This window comes from Tetrao urogallus, assembly GCF_951394365.1.
Source record: "Tetrao urogallus genome assembly, chromosome: 2".
In the NCBI taxonomy this organism is placed as follows: Eukaryota; Metazoa; Chordata; class Aves; order Galliformes; family Phasianidae; genus Tetrao; species Tetrao urogallus.
The window spans coordinates 13,021,125-13,039,348 of NC_136814.1; the positions used below are offsets into that span (position 1 = coordinate 13,021,125).

The 18,224-nt window shown below is 39.2% G+C and overlaps 1 protein-coding gene across 1 annotated transcript in view; it reads left to right on the forward strand.

The window, feature by feature from the left end:
• Nucleotides 1-11,782, forward strand: part of JAG1 (jagged canonical Notch ligand 1) — a gene marked incomplete at its 3' end in the record, with an annotated part of 34,409 nt that extends 22,627 nt beyond the window's left edge. Inside the window, exons 6-26 of the mRNA XM_079532931.1 lie at nt 106-236; nt 538-657; nt 1,084-1,197; nt 1,696-1,809; nt 2,601-2,714; nt 3,110-3,156; nt 3,692-3,865; nt 4,424-4,574; nt 4,983-5,147; nt 5,667-5,780; nt 6,391-6,504; nt 6,613-6,726; nt 6,850-6,966; nt 7,481-7,508; nt 7,621-7,706; nt 8,482-8,595; nt 8,793-8,902; nt 8,990-9,226; nt 9,765-9,896; nt 10,454-10,604; nt 11,325-11,782. Of these exons, the coding sequence (XP_079389057.1) occupies nt 106-236; nt 538-657; nt 1,084-1,197; nt 1,696-1,809; nt 2,601-2,714; nt 3,110-3,156; nt 3,692-3,865; nt 4,424-4,574; nt 4,983-5,147; nt 5,667-5,780; nt 6,391-6,504; nt 6,613-6,726; nt 6,850-6,966; nt 7,481-7,508; nt 7,621-7,706; nt 8,482-8,595; nt 8,793-8,902; nt 8,990-9,226; nt 9,765-9,896; nt 10,454-10,604; nt 11,325-11,782 (2,905 nt within the window). The remainder of the gene's footprint in view (nt 1-105; nt 237-537; nt 658-1,083; nt 1,198-1,695; nt 1,810-2,600; nt 2,715-3,109; nt 3,157-3,691; nt 3,866-4,423; nt 4,575-4,982; nt 5,148-5,666; nt 5,781-6,390; nt 6,505-6,612; nt 6,727-6,849; nt 6,967-7,480; nt 7,509-7,620; nt 7,707-8,481; nt 8,596-8,792; nt 8,903-8,989; nt 9,227-9,764; nt 9,897-10,453; nt 10,605-11,324) is intronic.
• Nucleotides 11,783-18,224: the final 6,442 nt, after the last annotated feature.

The window sequence follows — 18,224 nt, forward strand, 5'->3', positions numbered from 1 at the left end:
ATTCTAAAGGGCCGGGGGAGAAGGAGGGCTATTCATTTATTGATTCCCTTTTCTTTGTTCTGATGTATGTTTATATATATTTTATTTTTTTTCTATTAATCGAAGGTGTCAGTATGGATGGCAAGGCCAGTACTGTGATAAGTGCATTCCACACCCAGGATGTGTCCATGGCACTTGCATTGAACCATGGCAATGCCTCTGTGAAACCAACTGGGGTGGTCAGCTCTGTGACAAAGGTATGCTAATCTTGCAGATAGCCAAGGGTAACACTTGAATTTTAACACTGGCAGACTTGCTCGCTTGGTCATGCACGTGCTCTGCCCACAGTAAGCCTCCTGAAATGTGGGACTTTTTGTCCTCTATCATCTTAGCTGTGCGTTCTCTGCTGTTATGGCACTGTTAGTCTATGTGCTTTGCTTTGTCAAGTCCTACTGCTATGTAGGTGCATTCTATAAAGTCTCCAGAGCAAAGCACAGACGTGGTGATATTTCTGTTTTTTCAAACCATAGCTTTTCAACTCTCGTCACCTTTTTGCAGATCTGAACTACTGTGGAACCCACCCACCCTGTCTGAATGGTGGTACCTGCAGCAACACTGGCCCTGATAAATACCAATGTTCCTGCCCTGAGGGCTACTCTGGACAGAACTGTGAAATTGGTAAGTGTGTGATGCAGCCCTTGAACTGCCACTGGTAGTTAATTATTTTGCTGTTTGGGGATTTTATGAGGTTGGGGAAGTCACTTTCTAATATTAGTCTAATGTCAGGGCTGGCTATAAAGATGAGACTTGCATGTTCACGCTTCATCAGCTTGTATCTCTGAAAATCAGCCTCCTGCTCACCAGAGAGATCACTACAAGTTGCCTAGTTTGGCTCTGACTCAAACAGGTGCAAGTCGAGGTGTTGATAAGCATCATGGAAGATGACTTCCTAGTAGGTAGTAGCTTTGATTCACAGTTGGCTCAGCAGGACAATACATCAAGTGCTGGTGGATGTCCAGAGTAGAAGCATGTAGCGGGAGCAGGGGATGGCTTCTTGTGATGTTGCTGTAGTCTGTATCGTAATGTACTCCTGTCCTGGTGCAGCGGAGCACGCATGCCTCTCTGATCCGTGCCACAATGGAGGAAGCTGCCTAGAAACGTCTACAGGATTTGAATGTGTGTGTGCACCTGGCTGGGCTGGACCGACTTGCACTGATAGTAAGTCCCTTCAAAATTGTATTAAAATGTGCTAGCTTGCTCTTCTAGATTTGTCTTCCTAATACCTGGTGGACATGCAAGACAGCCTACTTAATGTTTCCAGCTTTAGCATTGGTCTTTACCAGCTATTTAATATTGTGGTGCTGAGGTTTTTGTTAAACGCAAGGGGAAAAAACGGTCAACAGTTTCTAGAGTGAAGTAGAATACAGAGTATTTTGGTAGCATGCTGTCAAGTTGTTAAAATACTGGTTTGTATACAAATCTGATTTCCACTTGTGCATGGTTAGCAGTGTAAATTTCTTCCCCTGTGCTCTGAATGCCCCTTTCTTACTATTATTTTTAAAACTTTTTTTTTAAAGAGGCTTTTTCCCAAAAGCCCTCTTGTCTCTCTGTTCCTCAGGGCAAATCCTAGTGACAACAACCATTCATCAAATTTATCATTTACTGACATTACCTGTTTGGTAACAGAGCTAAGCTTCTTCTTATTCTGTATTACAGATATTGATGATTGTTCTCCAAATCCATGTGGTCATGGAGGAACTTGCCAAGATCTAGTTGATGGATTTAAGTGTATTTGCCCACCTCAGTGGACTGGCAAAACATGCCAGCTAGGTAAGAACTCCCTTTTTCTTATCCTTTTGTTGCTCCAGGTGTTGGGAGTGGCAGGGAAATGCAGGAAGGATCATAGTCCAGCAGGCAAGGGCAGTCATGCCCTTTACTTCAGGCATGTTTACAGCACTGAAGCCTGTGGACATATTCTAGCACATTCAGAAAACTAGGTTGCAGTGTTGGCAGGACTGGGGCCCAGGACACGTTCAAAGTGTAGAGTAACTGCTCCTGATGCATGCTAGCAGCCGAAGGAAATCATTGACTAAGCTAAACAGACTATAGCTAAACTATAAATGAAGTGGGGAGGGTGTATCCCAATCCCACCCCCACACGTATTTCTTCCTTCAGCCTGTGAGAAAGTTGCTGTATCTCTTCAGCCATGTCAACTCCTCCAGGCCAAGAAGTTCACAGCTGGGTTCCAAAATGTGGATGATCTCATGAAGTGAGCTGTCTGCATTCTTTACACAACACACCAACTCCAGTGACCAGGCTGCAGCACTCCTTTGAAATTCTGGACTGAGATAGGGGGGAGGGGAAGTTGCTTTTAATGAGTAGCTAGGTAATTATCAAATAATTAGCATAGCCTGTATGTTCTAATTACAGAGAAATTGAAATAGGCTTAAAAGACTGATGTTTGATTGACTTTTGTTCATTCAAGTCACGCTAATCCACACTGTATAAGTTCCTTAGATCTGAATGAACTGTTGATTATTGCTGTGAAAACAGAGCTAGACTTTTTTTTCCCTCTTCCTACTCTACAAGCCCTGCATTTGGCCATTCACATTGTTTTTCAGATGCGAATGAATGTGAGGGCAAACCCTGTGTCAATGCCAACTCCTGCAGGAACCTGATTGGCAGCTACTATTGTGACTGCATTACTGGCTGGTCTGGCCACAACTGTGATATAAGTGAGTGTCTCTATCCTTGGGTTTCTTAAATTGTCTGTGTAAATGTATGTATTCTGCTGAATTCTAAGCTTGGATTTAAACATCAGGCTGAGTCCCAGCAGCTGATGTTTTTAAAAAGGGAGTAGTTGGTGTGGAATGAAAATACACAATTTTATCAAACTCATTAGTCCATAACCTAGCTGTATTCTGATAAAAATGAGTTAAACAATGATGTGAAGTTTTCCTGCTTCTACTAGAAGTATTGCAAGAGGTTCCCACCCATTATAATAACCTTATCTTAAGGAAGGTGTGCAGGAAACTTGACAGAAGGTTTATCTACTGCAGTTTTAAAGAAATTGAACTCTGTTTCTACAGTGAATAGATTTTTGCTTGCTAACATACTAATTTTATTACAGATATTAACGATTGTCGTGGGCAATGTCAGAATGGAGGATCCTGCCGGGTAAGCCATTCTGGTTTTACTTTACTGTTTCCCAGAGACTTGCAACAGTAACTGAAACATTTGAGTCTAAACACAAGTTGTGTAGAAAATAGCAATTAACTGGCATAAATTGTTGTTTCTTTGAGTTGGGAGGAAGGATTGTCGTGTTATAGCATGTAGGGGTATATGTGTAGAACAATGAGGGCAGAGAAATGACTGCGTAAAAGGACTCTTTCACAACCAGTGAATGAGATGCTTGTGCAAACTATCTATTGTAAACATAGGTATTCCGCTGTAAAATGTGGATCAATGTGTTCTACTCAAAACTACAAACACAAGCCTTTACTGGCTGTGTGTATAGATGCTTTGTTTTAATTCTTCTCCCTTCTTCTTCCCCTCCCTTCCAATTATTACTACCTAGTTTTAATTTGAGCTAGTATCTTATGTTGGTAATAGCGTAGAGGATGTATATTTCTTTTATTCTTTTTTTCTTTAATAAAAATATTTAAAGATAGAGGAAAGAAGCATAACTTTAAATTTTCTTGTTTCTTCCCAGGACTTGGTTAATGGTTATCGGTGCATCTGTTCACCTGGCTATGCAGGAGATCACTGTGAGAAAGATATCAATGAATGTGCAAGTAACCCTTGCATGAATGGGGGTCACTGCCAGGATGAAATCAATGGATTCCAATGTCTGTGTCCTGCTGGTTTCTCAGGAAACCTCTGTCAGGTAAGAAGCATGGGTGAAAAGCAGGCCCTCAGCCAGTGGTGTTTCTACCAGCACTTTGGATCTGTACACTGAATACCTTGCATCCAGTGAACCATAATATAAGTTGTACTTGATATCATTGTCAGTCTGCCAAGAAAGTGACTGATTAGTATATATCTTGTGGGGGAGGGGAGAAGAGCAGGGAAGGAGAAAGCAACAAAAAGCCCTCATGGGCTGCTGCAGATTCTTTCTTGTTAAACAGATCGCAAGTGTTTGCATGTCAGGTTCTGTTGCATGCTAACTATTAACTTTCAGTGGCTGTTTAATATCATGTGTGCTGTCGGTTGAAATAGCTGCAAGTCTAACTAAACTCTGTATGTTATGAACAAGTCATTGAGGCAGTAGATAAAAAGGTCAGATTCTCCAATGTCTGCCTGTCATACTGAAGGAAAACTATGATAAAACTTCAGTCTCACTCAGTCTTTCCCTTCCCTCAATGGTCCCCCCCCCCCCCCCCCCCCGTCCAAACCCCCCTCCCCCCCTTTTCCTTCCTCTTTCCTTTCTCTACACTGCTTGCAGCTGGATATAGACTACTGTGAGCCAAATCCTTGCCAGAATGGTGCCCAGTGCTTCAATCTTGCTATGGACTATTTCTGTAACTGCCCTGAAGATTACGAAGGCAAGAACTGCTCCCACCTGAAAGACCACTGCCGCACAACTCCTTGTGAAGGTGAGCAAAAATGACTGAAAACTGTTTCTTCCTGTCCCCTACCAAAGCCAAAGTAATGTAGCTGCAAAAGTATAAGCAGAGTCATTTTTATAAATAGCCTCTATTTCAATGAGAAGATGAGTAATATTTATAAATAGTAGCTGTTTAAAAGATAGCAAAATATAAATATGTTTTAAATAAGCCACTTTGGCTTAATATATTACAGACTGGAAAGTGGGTCTGGCAATCTTCAGAGAAGATGCTGTGATGATTTTTATGCGTAAATAATAGGTATAGGGCTTTTATTTTAAAGCTGTAAGCTTACGTATGTCTTTTAAACTTCCATCTCTGGAAATAAAAATGTTGCGATTAGCTGAAGAAATCAGATGGAATGGGCAGCCCTCACTCAATTCTTCTGCTTTTCTGCAGTAATCGACAGCTGTACAGTAGCAGTGGCTTCTAACAGCACACCAGAAGGAGTTCGTTATATTTCTTCAAATGTCTGTGGTCCTCATGGAAAATGCAAGAGCCAAGCAGGTGGAAAATTCACCTGTGAATGCAACAAAGGATTCACTGGCACCTACTGTCATGAGAGTAAGAACTGAAAAGTTGTTTTACTGTTCCTTCTGTTTTTGGTTAACTGTTCCATCCTTTCCTCCCAGATAGCTTGAAGGCTTCTTTTTTCTAACCCAGTGAACCTTGGAACTGCGTTAAGTTTTCATATCCTGGTTGGGTGAGGCAGATTGGAATTTGTTAGGCCTTGGGGAAAGTTCACAGTAATGAACCTTCTGGCCTTGAATTGTATATTTTTAAGAAACTTATATATACAATGTCTTAGGTATTTAATAGTGGGGTTTAACATGGATCTTAAAGGCTTCTGATTTTTTATTTTTTAATTCTGAATTGCTGAGCAGTGGGTTCATTCTGTTTTCTCTGCACTGCTTTTGAGCTATTTCTCATCTTGCTTATAACCCTTCTTCTCATAAGGAGCTTAGAAATGGAAGTAGCACCAAACAGCCTTCAGATAATTTCCAGTGGCTATACTTCTAGTTTGATTTGACTCTTTATTTTTTTCTCCTTTGCCTTCTCTCTCCCTCTTCCAAACTATTGCAGATATCAATGACTGTGAGAGCAACCCCTGTAAAAATGGTGGCACTTGTATTGACGGTGTAAACTCTTACAAATGTATTTGTAGCGATGGATGGGAAGGAACATATTGTGAAACAAGTAAGTTAACTGTTCTTCAGCACGCAGTAAGATCTCTTGGAGGCATGACTTGTACTGTCTTTAAGATGACAGTGTCCAGTGCCTATTTAACACAAACTTTGCTGCAATGACTGAAGAAGACGAGGTATCTTCTTTTTTCCTCAGTGAATCCCAGGCTTTTGAATCTAAACCCAAATTACCACACCAGATTCTCCTACTGTTCAGTTTTTCACTCTATGCTTTGGATAACTTCCTGAAAGAAAACCTTAGCATTTGCTTATACTGTTTTAGGAAGGACATATCTGTGTCACATTTGTGTTTTGTCAGCCTTGGGAACAGAAGAGAAGTGAGCACTCCACTCCTATCCTCTGACCGATAGGGTAGTTTATATAATACACATTTTCACTTCTTGTTTACTGAAACAAAAAGAAAACAAACTGGTGGAACAGGGTGGAATATTCTTCCCAACTGTGTCAGTGCTTAAATCTTTAAAATACTGACTTAAGCATTTAATCCATGATTGAAACTCAGGCCAAAATTAAGAATGGAACAGGCACCTTTCAGGCCATTAAGCGTTTACAGATTTGACAAACATTGCTTAGCTTGTTTTTCCTCTCCTTATTATATCTAGATATTAATGACTGCAGTAAAAACCCTTGCCACAATGGAGGAACTTGCCGAGACTTGGTCAATGACTTCTTCTGTGAATGTAAAAATGGGTGGAAAGGAAAAACTTGCCACTCTCGTAAGTTCAGCACTTCCAAAAATGTAATAGGCATGCTCTGTTTGGCTGCTTAAACTTGCGTAGCATTAAGGAAGCACAGGCAATAAGAATACTTTGGGTTCTTTGTAGGTGACAGCCAGTGTGATGAGGCAACATGCAATAACGGAGGAACGTGTTATGATGAGGGGGACACTTTCAAGTGCATGTGTCCTGCAGGATGGGAAGGAGCCACTTGTAATATAGGTAAATATCCTGCATAGTCATAAGGAAGCAGATGCGGCACTGAATCTGCGACCTCAGTTTTTTTCTTGGCTCAGTTTTGATGGCTTTCTAACAACTTAGCGGTAAATCTTGTTTCTGTTACAGCAAGGAACAGCAGCTGCCTGCCAAACCCCTGTCACAATGGTGGTACCTGTGTAGTCAGTGGGGATTCTTTCACTTGTGTCTGCAAGGAGGGCTGGGAAGGACCCACATGTACTCAGAGTAAGTCATCTCTGCTTGAACTTTTCCAGAGTGTTGCATGATGAGAATATTAGCTCATCCTGTCGCTCTTGGAGTGGAGATTGAAACCAGAAGGGAAAGCTTGTTTGATGTAGGTTTTAGCATCACCTGAATCTTTGTTTTTAATGACTTTATGTGATAGAGCCTTGACCTGGGCATGAGAAAGTTGCAAATGAGCTAAGTGGAGACAGATGTTGTCTTGTTTTCTCCTGCATTCTTTTTCTACCAGCAGCTCTGTCTGCTTCCACTTTTTCTTTTTTTTCCCCCGTTAGATTCTTTTACAACAATCTCTTCCTGTGTACATGTGTTCCACAATGTAGTTAACAAATTTTGTAGTGGAAGCCTGGAATCAATTTAGTAGAGAATTTCAGCATATTTTTGTTAAAGTTGAGCTACGTGTAATTTGGGAAGTAGGGGAAGTTCAATTATTCTTTACGAACAGCAGAGTTGTATTAGCCAGTCTGCATGTTTAACATTGTCCGTCTTCACTTTACAGACACAAATGACTGCAGTCCTCATCCTTGGTAAGTTCAATGTTTATCTTTTATCCTTTTTTGTTGTTATTGTTGTCTTAAAATTCTAGATTTTATTTATTTGTAGCAGTTTCATAATATGCATAATGACTTTTCTTCATAGTTACAACAGTGGTACTTGTGTGGATGGAGACAACTGGTACCGCTGTGAGTGCGCTCCAGGCTTCGCAGGTCCCGACTGTAGGATCAGTAAGTGTTTCAATAGCACTGAGCTTGATTTTTGTCTTGTTTGAATCTTGTAGTGTGACAATCAACTTAACTGAGTTAAGTGGTAGATTAGATTTCTGATAGATGTCCTGTGTCTTCTGTACCTAGATCCAGATTTGTAGCTGACGTAGGGAAGGATGGGAATTACAATAAAAATGAAAGAGATGTTAAAGCCTATTCAGCTGAAGCTGAACTTGGTTCAGCTACATGGGCAAAATGCCTTTCAATATGGTCTTCCCACTTAGAACATGTTTACATGCCATGAGTTAGTTTGATGTGAAAGGGTGCCAGCCAAAAACGTTATCAATGAATAATCCACCTACACGCCCTCAGGTGATGTATGTCCTTCCCTGTAATTTAATAATAATTACAGGTAGGAGGATGCTGACACCTTTTACTCTTAATAATAACCATGGAAATAGATGTTTCATAGTAGCAATACAACTGGAATGGGGTTTAACACTGTTATAGGTTGAAGAATTAAGTAGGTGAACAAAACTGAACTATGTCAAAGAACAGGAAGCATCCTTGTGTGAGAAGGATGTGTCCTTGCCCTTGAAAAGCTTAAGTAGCTATAGGGGTTGGGTTTTGGTGTTTGTTAGTGCCACACAGAAGAGACTTCAAAGAACTTGCTCCAAGATGGTGCTGGTGCTGCTAATAAGAATCTATCCCTGGGTAGACACAAGAGAGTAAACAAAGCTCCAGTAGGCAAATGCCTTATATGGTTTTTTTGTTTGTTTGTTTTCCCCTGTCATAGACATCAATGAATGTCAGTCTTCACCCTGTGCCTTTGGGGCTACTTGCATAGATGAAATTAATGGATACCGTTGCATTTGTCCACCGGGTCGCAGTGGTCCAGGATGCCAGGAAGGTATTGTGTGATATCGTAGCTGGTTGTACTGCTTGTAGGTGTCACTGCATGTTAATGGCTTGGCAGTTGTATGTGCGGGGAGCAATAGTTATTTTAAAAGCAAGTATCAAGTATCTGAGTCACTCAGTGTCACTGAGTTTAGGAACTTAAGTGTTTTTCAAACTTTTAGTTTTTAATTGTATTAAATCTGTCTTCAGTTACAGGGAGGCCTTGCTTCACCAGTATTCGAGTAATGCCAGACGGTGCTAAGTGGGATGATGACTGTAATACTTGTCAGTGTTTGAATGGGAAAGTCACCTGTTCTAAGGTACATCTTTGCTGTGTTCTTGGCTGTTGTACTTCCATCTTTTCTGTAGCCAGTGGTTACCTTATAGTGGTATTTGTTCTCTTCTAGGTTTGGTGTGGTCCTCGACCTTGTGTAATACACGCCAAAGGTCATAACGAATGCCCAGCTGGACATGCTTGTGTTCCCGTTAAGGAAGACCATTGTTTCACTCACCCTTGTACTGCAGTGGGTGAATGCTGGCCTTCTAATCAACAACCTGTGAAGACCAAATGCAATTCTGATTCCTATTACCAAGATAACTGTGCCAACATCACCTTCACCTTTAATAAGGAAATGATGGCACCAGTAAGTAGCAGAACGTAACTTAATATGCTGTGGTACTCACATACTTGTCTCTCTGAGCATGAAACAACATACTTAACCATACTGTAAAAGTACAGAAAAAGCTGATGCTCCTTCATTACCAAAAAAAACCCCAGAAAATATGGAAGGTTGATACAGATTTCAACCCTACATATTTTTGTGTCCAGACAGGAATAAAAGCTGGCTTGGAGGGAATTTTACGCTCCCCCTCCTCCTGTTTTAGAACTTCTATTTAAGGGCAAACTCTCCCTTCTGCCTTGATGTAGGAGTGTGTATGTGTGTATTTTATTATATATAACTATATTCTATAAATGCATTTAATATATGTATATATAAAATAAAAACATATGCTTAAAATTTGTATAAGAAAACACATATATCTAAATCATATATATGATCTATATACACATAAAATACAAATGCATAAACATAATACATATATTTCTATAAATATTTTTTGTGTGTATTTATGTGCGTATATATATTTAAAAAACAAAAAGCTTTTCTTCATCTCTTCCAGGGCCTTACCACGGAGCACATTTGCAGCGAATTGAGGAATCTGAATATCCTGAAGAATGTTTCTGTTGAATATTCCATCTATATTACCTGTGAGCCTTCACACTTGGCAAATAATGAAATACATGTTGCTATTGTAAGTATTCCTGGAATATTTCTAAATGTCTTAGTAGTTAATTGCCTGGATATATGTGCAACATGTGGATTTCATAAAAATCGTAATTCATGGCTTTGTCAGCACTTCTCATGGTTTAGTTTTCATCCCAGCTCTCTTTTAAGGACAGGGAAGAAACCTAGGTTACATGTGCATATCTGAAAGCTATCATCTGGCAGCAACTGTAATAAGGCAGTAAACCATTTTCTATTATACTCTCTTGAGCACTGTTTGTTTTGCTTTGTTCATGTTAAAGATAACGGGGACTGAAGTTCTGCAATATTATTTTCTTCCTGTAATTGGGATTTTTGTTTTATTCCTGTTTTTTAGTTTGGTTTGGTTTAGTTTTTGTTGGTGGTGGGTTTTTTTTTTGGGGGGGGGGGGGGGGGGGGGGGGGGGAAGGGGAGGGGGGTTGTTTTTGTTTTGTTTTGTTTTTTTGAAGTATGAAAAGTACTAAGAGCCTTAGCTGATTGTGAAAGTTTATAGATAACAGATTACATCTGATCTGGCATCTGGTATTAATTGTGTGACTTCTTTAGTCTGCTGAAGATATAGGGGAAGATGAAAACCCAATCAAAGAAATCACAGATAAGATTATCGACCTTGTCAGTAAGCGTGATGGAAACAACACACTAATTGCTGCAGTTGCAGAAGTCAGAGTACAAAGACGACCGGTTAAAAACAAAACAGGTAAGTTTTTTCCCTGCCTCCAAATGACTTGCATGCTTTTTATGACTAGTAAAGACTTTCAAAGCAGGTGAAGCTTTTCTTACTTTTGAATCTATAGCAACTGTGAGAATCTCTGCCTGTTTTGGCCCTGTAACTGGGAACAACAGAATTTTGCACCAGGATCTTGCTATTTTGAATAATAACATAAAGTGTTCTGTAAATGCTCTAGGCAAGTGACCTACCCTCTTAAATTTTCCACGTAGAAGCAAGGAAGAGAGCTAGCTAGTTCTGAGAGCTCTCATGTAGTTTATGTGGTGACACCATTGTCCAGATGCAATGAATTAAATATTAAGGTCAGAAGTGTCCAGTTGGCTTTCTGCATAGCACCAGGAATGCACGGGCATCTTATGGCCAGCCACAAGTGGAGAGGGAAATGACTTTGGTGGCCATGTAACCAATTGCTCCCAGGCCAAGAGAGACCTGGCAGGGCAGTGTAATGCAGCCTGCAGTACTGGTGCCTGTGATGACGAGAAGTAAGTCTTCCATGAGGGGGCTGTTAGCTAGTAGTTAGAATACTAAACTCACTTAAAACATCCTGTATTCTAAAAGAGCTATGATTATCCTCACATTATTGAGACCAGTGCATAAACGAGGCTTAAAAGCTGAGATTACCCTTTGTGGGAAGCATTGACTGGAACACTTTGTTTGTAGCAGGGTTAACTGGTCTCATCTCTCTTCCAGATTTCTTGGTGCCATTACTGAGCTCAGTCTTAACAGTAGCCTGGATCTGTTGCCTGGTAACTGTTTTCTATTGGTGCATTCAAAAGCGCAGAAAGCAGAGCAGCCATACTCACACAGCATCTGATGACAACACCACCAACAACGTAAGGGAGCAGCTGAATCAAATAAAAAACCCCATAGAGAAACACGGAGCAAATACTGTTCCAATTAAAGACTATGAAAACAAAAACTCTAAAATCGCCAAAATAAGGACGCACAATTCAGAAGTGGAGGAAGATGACATGGACAAACACCAGCAAAAGGCCCGGTTTGCCAAGCAGCCAGCATATACTTTGGTAGACAGAGATGAAAAGCCACCCAACAGCACACCCACAAAACACCCAAACTGGACAAATAAACAGGACAACAGAGACTTGGAAAGTGCACAAAGTTTAAATAGAATGGAGTACATTGTATAGCAGACAGTTGGGTGCTGCCGTGCAGGGCCTTTAAATATCATTATAAAGGCACTCAAGAGCTTGTAGTTCTTAAACTGTTGTGTAATATTTGAGTCTAAGGCTATTATTTACTTAGAGTCCCTCTGTTAATTTAAGTTTTGACAAGCTGGCTTACACTGGCAATGATAGTTGCTGTGGTTGGCTGGAATACCAAGTGCTGCATTTCACATCTATGCAAAACTAGTCAAAAGTGCCCTAATGTAAATTCAGCTGTAGCTGATGCATCATGGAAATGTTTCATAAGGTATTACAGAGCCTTATTACTCTTCCTTAGCGTTAATTTTTTTTCTGCCAGATGTCCCAATTTATACCGTTTCTTTAGAATAATGCATTTTATTTATATTTATTGAATCTGAGTTTTTTGTATATTGGTTTTATGGTGACGTACAACTAGTTCTGTATTTGAAAGTGCCTTTGCAGCTCGGAACCACAGCAACTATCAAAAATAAGTTTATTATTTATTTTTTTATTGTATTTTTGTTGGGGGAGGGTGGGGGGAACTTGTCAGCAGTTGCTGGTAAATGAAGAATTTAAAGAGGAAAATGTGTCAAAAATAGAAGTTTGTATAGATATGTAAATAATTCTTTTTTATTAATCACTGTGTATATTTGATTTATTAACTTAATAATCAAGAGCCTTAAAATATCATTCCTTTTTATTTATATGTATGTGTTTAGAGTTGAAGGTTTTTGATAGCATTGTAAGCTTGTGGCTTCTTCATTTTGAATTTATTTTCTTGTTACATGTTGCCTATATGCCAAAATTAAGGTGTTCTAAAATAGTTTATTTTTAATAGGACGGGCTTTCATGCCTTGATGCTGGTTTTTGTACAATGTCAAATGTTTGAAACACCTTCCATAGTATCACTTTAAGACTATTTGTAAGTACTGACTGAGGCAGTTTAGATAATTAGACTAGAAAATTTTTTTTGCTGCTTTAGACTTGAAACCGAGTGACAGGCAGAGAATCTGCTAAGAAGCAGTTTAAGGGAACAAAACTGAGCTATTACTTTATGTAGATGAAATGTGAGTGGTTGCATGTAATTAAAATATCAAATTAGCGTGTGAAGTTGGAAACACAGCAATCTTATTTTGTAAATTCTGATTTTTTTTTTTTTTTTCTCACCATGAATATGTAATACTGAACCACTTGTAGATTTGAATTTTTTTGTAATCTACTGCATTTAGGGAGTATTCTAATAAGCTAGTTGTTGAATACTTGAACAGTAGAATGTCCAGTAAGATCACTGTGTAGGTTTGCCATAGATTACACTGCCCGCCTTAACAAGTGAGGAAATCAAAGTGCTATTACAATGTTTAAGATCAAAAGGCTTATAAACATACTAATCTCAGTGGTTAACCATTGAGATCATGAAGATACCTTGTATTGTGATATTAGTGTTATATGAAAATGCATCTTTGATGTGTTGTTCCTGGCAATAAATCTTGAAAAGTAATATTTATTAAATTTTTTGTATGAAAACATAAAACAGCGTGGAGATTATTGAGCTTGGAAGCGCTCCCACCTGGTTAGTTGTGCTAAAGCAGTGGCAAGTGATGGCTTACATTTCTGAGACCTGATGCTGATTTTGGTGAAGTCGAGCTTTTTGTTGGATGATTACGCGTTTCTGTCTGGCTTTCATTCAAATTGAAGGGGTTCAAAAGCAACCTGTCCCTTGTTCTTGATGTCTTTTGGCTAATGTACCTCTGTGACCTTTTGAAAAGAGAATGATAATGTGACTGGAATTGTGCAACTAGTTTATTTTGCATGGGCCAATGAACCAGCTGGTAACCAAATCTAAGTAGCTAGGCAAGATACAAACTGCTGACCTGGATGGGAAAGGAGCCATAGATTATACTGATGCCTAATGGGCAAAAAAATGCTTTGTAAAGCATAAAATAAACTCTCAGAATACTCTGAAATGGCTCAGTGCTTAACTAATGCAGCCCCTCCTGGCTTTGAGGGACTGGGTGTGGAAGTACTGGTCAGTTGAATGATACCCTGCTCTTCATTGTAGCACGTTTCCCAATGAAGCTGTGACTTTGCTTTGCTAAAGCTGACAGAAACATTAAGTAAGTAACAAATTCAGCTGACAAATAATATGAAAGAGGTTCATATTCCTTCTTGTACTTCATCTTAAGCCACTCCATGCAAGAGTTGAAAAACAATAGGCTTTTTCTATTTGTTTGTAATAAATGCAGATAGCTTATATAAAGATTGTTATAATACAAACACTTGAAAATGATCTGAGCACAAGACCTACTGTTCTGTACTGTCTTTATCACCATTTGAAAAAAAAAAGGTAAAATCTCATTCTTTAGTGTTACTTTTTTTTTTTTTTCAAGCTTATTTTAAGATGAGATTCTAACTTGTTGCTACATAATACCTTGAAAGGGTTACTGCTCTTACTGTTCACAGTTGCATGACATGTAGCTGAAGTACCAGGGAATCACCAGTTTACTGCTTGCTGAAGGAAAAATTGACAAGATTACCTTCATCTATCCACTTCAACAATACCTAAACAAATCCTATAAGTATTCTTTTTCCTTTGTTTCTAAATTTCTACAATCTGCAATAAAGCAAAGAAGTTGCATCTAAAAAAGCCACTTAATGGAATCCTCCACCTGGCTTAGAGGCACAGTGAGGCTATCAACTGACTTGTTTTCTGTACTATAACATTGAATTAACAACCTTCCTCTAGTCTACACTTCACAGAGATCTCAACTTCAACAGTGCAAAACCATCTACTGCTTCTAAGTCACATAAACATTCACACTTAGGCTTATTCCTTCAAATTCGAGACAGCCTTCTACTAAGCAAAATTAAAAAAAACAAAAAACAAAAAAAAAAAAACAATAACCAAAACAGAACACCAGGATTTGTGCTAGTCATGGGAACGTGTTTGTGACATGCTACTTCAAAGCCTGCTGAGGCAAATTCTAATTAGACTTAATCATCTAACACAGTGCCAATGCTATTTAGATCTCCAAAGACAGCATAAAGGAAAATGTTGAGCATAGTATTAATTTATTTTTATATATTTTTTCCATGGCAACAAAGCACTGTGTTGACCATGCCGAGGTTTTGTTACGGCATTGATTTCCTGTGTAACTCATCCTGTAACCTGATGGCCTCACAAAATCAGAGAGGTAAAAGTTACATTATATCCTTGTATCTCAGTGGTAGCTTCAAGCTTACTTTACACTGGAGAATTTAAAAAAAAAAGCAGTCTTCCAAAGCCCAGAACTACCCCCCAGTGGAGGGTTGATATACAAAATGTTTTCTATTGGGATGAAAATAAATAGAAACACAAACATTTAAGGCTTTTCCATTAGAATATCAAGGCATGTTTACATTTATGGAAACTGTTCATTCATGGTTTACTACTTTGGGAAGATGCATTCTGTTTAGTCATGAGAAGCCTCCTGCTGCTAGTGTGTTTGGATTCCTATTTATCTAAGAATGAAAAATGTGTGCTTCTTGAGCTGCCATTTAAACATATTTTTAAAGTTCATGAATTGCTCCTCTTTGCTCCCACAGTTCTGCTATTCTTATGGTTAACTGAGCCCATCAAATCTGGGTTTGGTTCAACGTGAACTGAACACAGCCACATCAAAGTCACTGCACCTCCACATGGAAAGGGCCCACCTTACATGGAGGTGACTAGCAAAAAAGCTGCTGACCATGCATATTACATCAGCCTGACAATAAATTCATGTCACTGGGTGAAAGATAGCCTTGGGAACGGCTATTTCTGTGTTGTTAATACAAGCAAATGACAGCCAGACAGCTCTTGTATATCTGAAGCCCAGCATCTAAGTAATACAAACCAGCTCAGGGCATAAATATGAAACTAGCAATCCTCAAGCTATCTTCACAGATGAAAATATTTTTCTCTTTATAGTAGCAATACTTGTTCTTGCACCAATGGACACCTCTCCATGGCAAGAGTTAATATTATTAATCAGCTCCCTGGCAAGCTAGAAAATGTACATGGTTACTTTCTCCTTTGCTCCTTGAAGACTGGATGATGCAGCTTGTCATCTGCTATCCCCAGTGTGCCTGCTCCAGCCTTCATCCTCTAGCTTGGATTGCAGCCCTTTGGCTTTGCAGGGTTCCCCCGGAACAAGTCACAAGGCAAAGGCAATTTTTATATTTGTGTCTGCAAAGAAGATGAGAAGTTCTGACAAGGGAAGTACCAAATTCAGCCTTTTCCTCCCCAGATGATGGAAGTGATTGCATAAGCTCCTCCTCCCTTTCTAAAAGAAGCAAGATACTAACAGATGCTTGATATTCAAGAATTTTTCAGCTTCTCCTTTTGCAGTAGTAACACCAGTGGTCATTATGATTACTGTTTACAGAGTCTGTTTTTAAAGGCTAGCCATTTTTCCCCTTGGTTTGGGAATACAAAACCAAACAGAAAAATGTCTGTGCTGAATGTGATTAATTCCAATTCTTGGACGTGGAGGAGAAAAGAGTTGAAGGTTGTGAGCAGTCTGTTGGCCATCGGATGGTTGGCAGATGGCTTACCGAGCACTGGGGCAGCCGTGGAGCGCTGTGGTATCAGACAGGCGTCAGACCAGAGTTGCAGCCCACAGCTTCCAGCCAGCTCCTTCTCTGTGATGTGCAAATTGTTCCAACCAGTTTCTCTACAGGGTGGAGGAATAAACTTCTATTCTTTTCATTCTAGCGTTATGAGATCACATGAATATTAAAAAGGGGCATGCACATCTCTCAAATTATAGCTCTAGACCCTTTTCCTTAAAGATTTGGTGCATAATCAAAAAGACAATTATTCTGGCAGAAAATAAAGCAGTTCCAGAGCTAGATTACCAATTCTTGTTGCTGAGGTAGTAACTGAAGGGGTTGTCTCAGCTCTACTAAAGGATGTATCTGGCAACATATGAGCAAATCAGTGAATTTCTCACTTACAAAAAGGACGTTGCTACCTCTCACAGCAACGAATTCCCGACTCTGGAATAACTGAAACGTGGTAAAGGAGTTAGGATGTTGGAGGCTATTTCCCTGGACAAATTCCAGGTTATAGCTGAAATGCCCTAGGGCACAACATTGTTTTCACAACTATTATACAAATTCTTAGCATAAGCCAATGTTGAACAAAAACTCCCAATCTAAAAATGTCACCTTCTTGCCACTGTGGAATAGACAAGGTCACACACTACCAGGTTCCAGGAAGTTATCTGGAATAAAGAAGTGAGCAAGAAGGGAGAACTGTGTTAAGAAATAGATGAACAAGTTGATGAAAGACTTTGCATGAGCTCTTTAACCAACATGCATTACCATGAAGAAACTGCTTGCTCTCAACCATCAAAATAAGCATATTCATACTCCTCTCAGGTTCAGCAGCAGAACACCTTGATATCCCTTTGATGAAAGCCTCGATGTGCTGCTGTTTCCCCAGTGCCCAATCTTTCCTTCATATAGTTTTCTGGATACTATTTAATGATTATCAGAGAAGAAAAAAGCAGAATGCAAAGTGAGGAGTGCCTTGTATTAAACCTAATTTCTGAGGCCAAGCCACATTTTCCACTGCTGCTCAAAGACTCTTGATACTATTAACTGTGTTTGCTCAAGCTTGCATTGGAGCGCTTTAATACAGCAGGAGACATTTTATTAGGTACTGATACAGACAACAAGATAACTACTGTTAACATGAACAACATGGATATTCTAGTTACATTTTACATTCTTATTTCAACTGCTTTTCAATGCAAACAAAAAGTTATTTCCTCTATATTTTTCCTTTAAAAAAGATCAACTTTCCCTTCAAAAGCCAATGAGATGATGATGTAAAAATACCAATTAAAACCCAAAGAATATGACCCACATGCAGAGTTGTGAGAGAGAAGGAAATTTACACTGAAAAAATAAATGTTCCAGCAAGTTTATCTAACACTTCACTGAGACAAATATTTTGTAGTAAAGAAAGGTTTTGTTCTTAAAATTTTCCTTTTTTGTTAGAAACAAGTGTTCTTGATATTCTTCAAGTCAAGTGTTACGCTGAAATGCGACAATGCAGTGGTAGTAACATGCTTGTATGAGCTGTAGAACCTGGTATGCAGAACTACAATTTGACAATCATCAGAACTAGCACAGTGCCTATCACCCAAATAGAAGTGTTCTACTAGCTGAAAACTTTCCTACGGATCAGCGCTGGGCAAAGGATATTTTACATCAGCTGCTTTCTTTTAATATATAAATATGTAAAAGGCTGGCCCAGCCTTTGATGTACGTTTAAATACACAGGTTCACTACACAAATATTTTAACTGCTTCTTTGTAACACATATTGGAAATGATGGTCTGGGCACGTTAGTTTGGCTGGGAAAGGATTGCTTCGCTATCAGCAAACAGCACAGACCAAATTAAGCAGACTGTGGGCT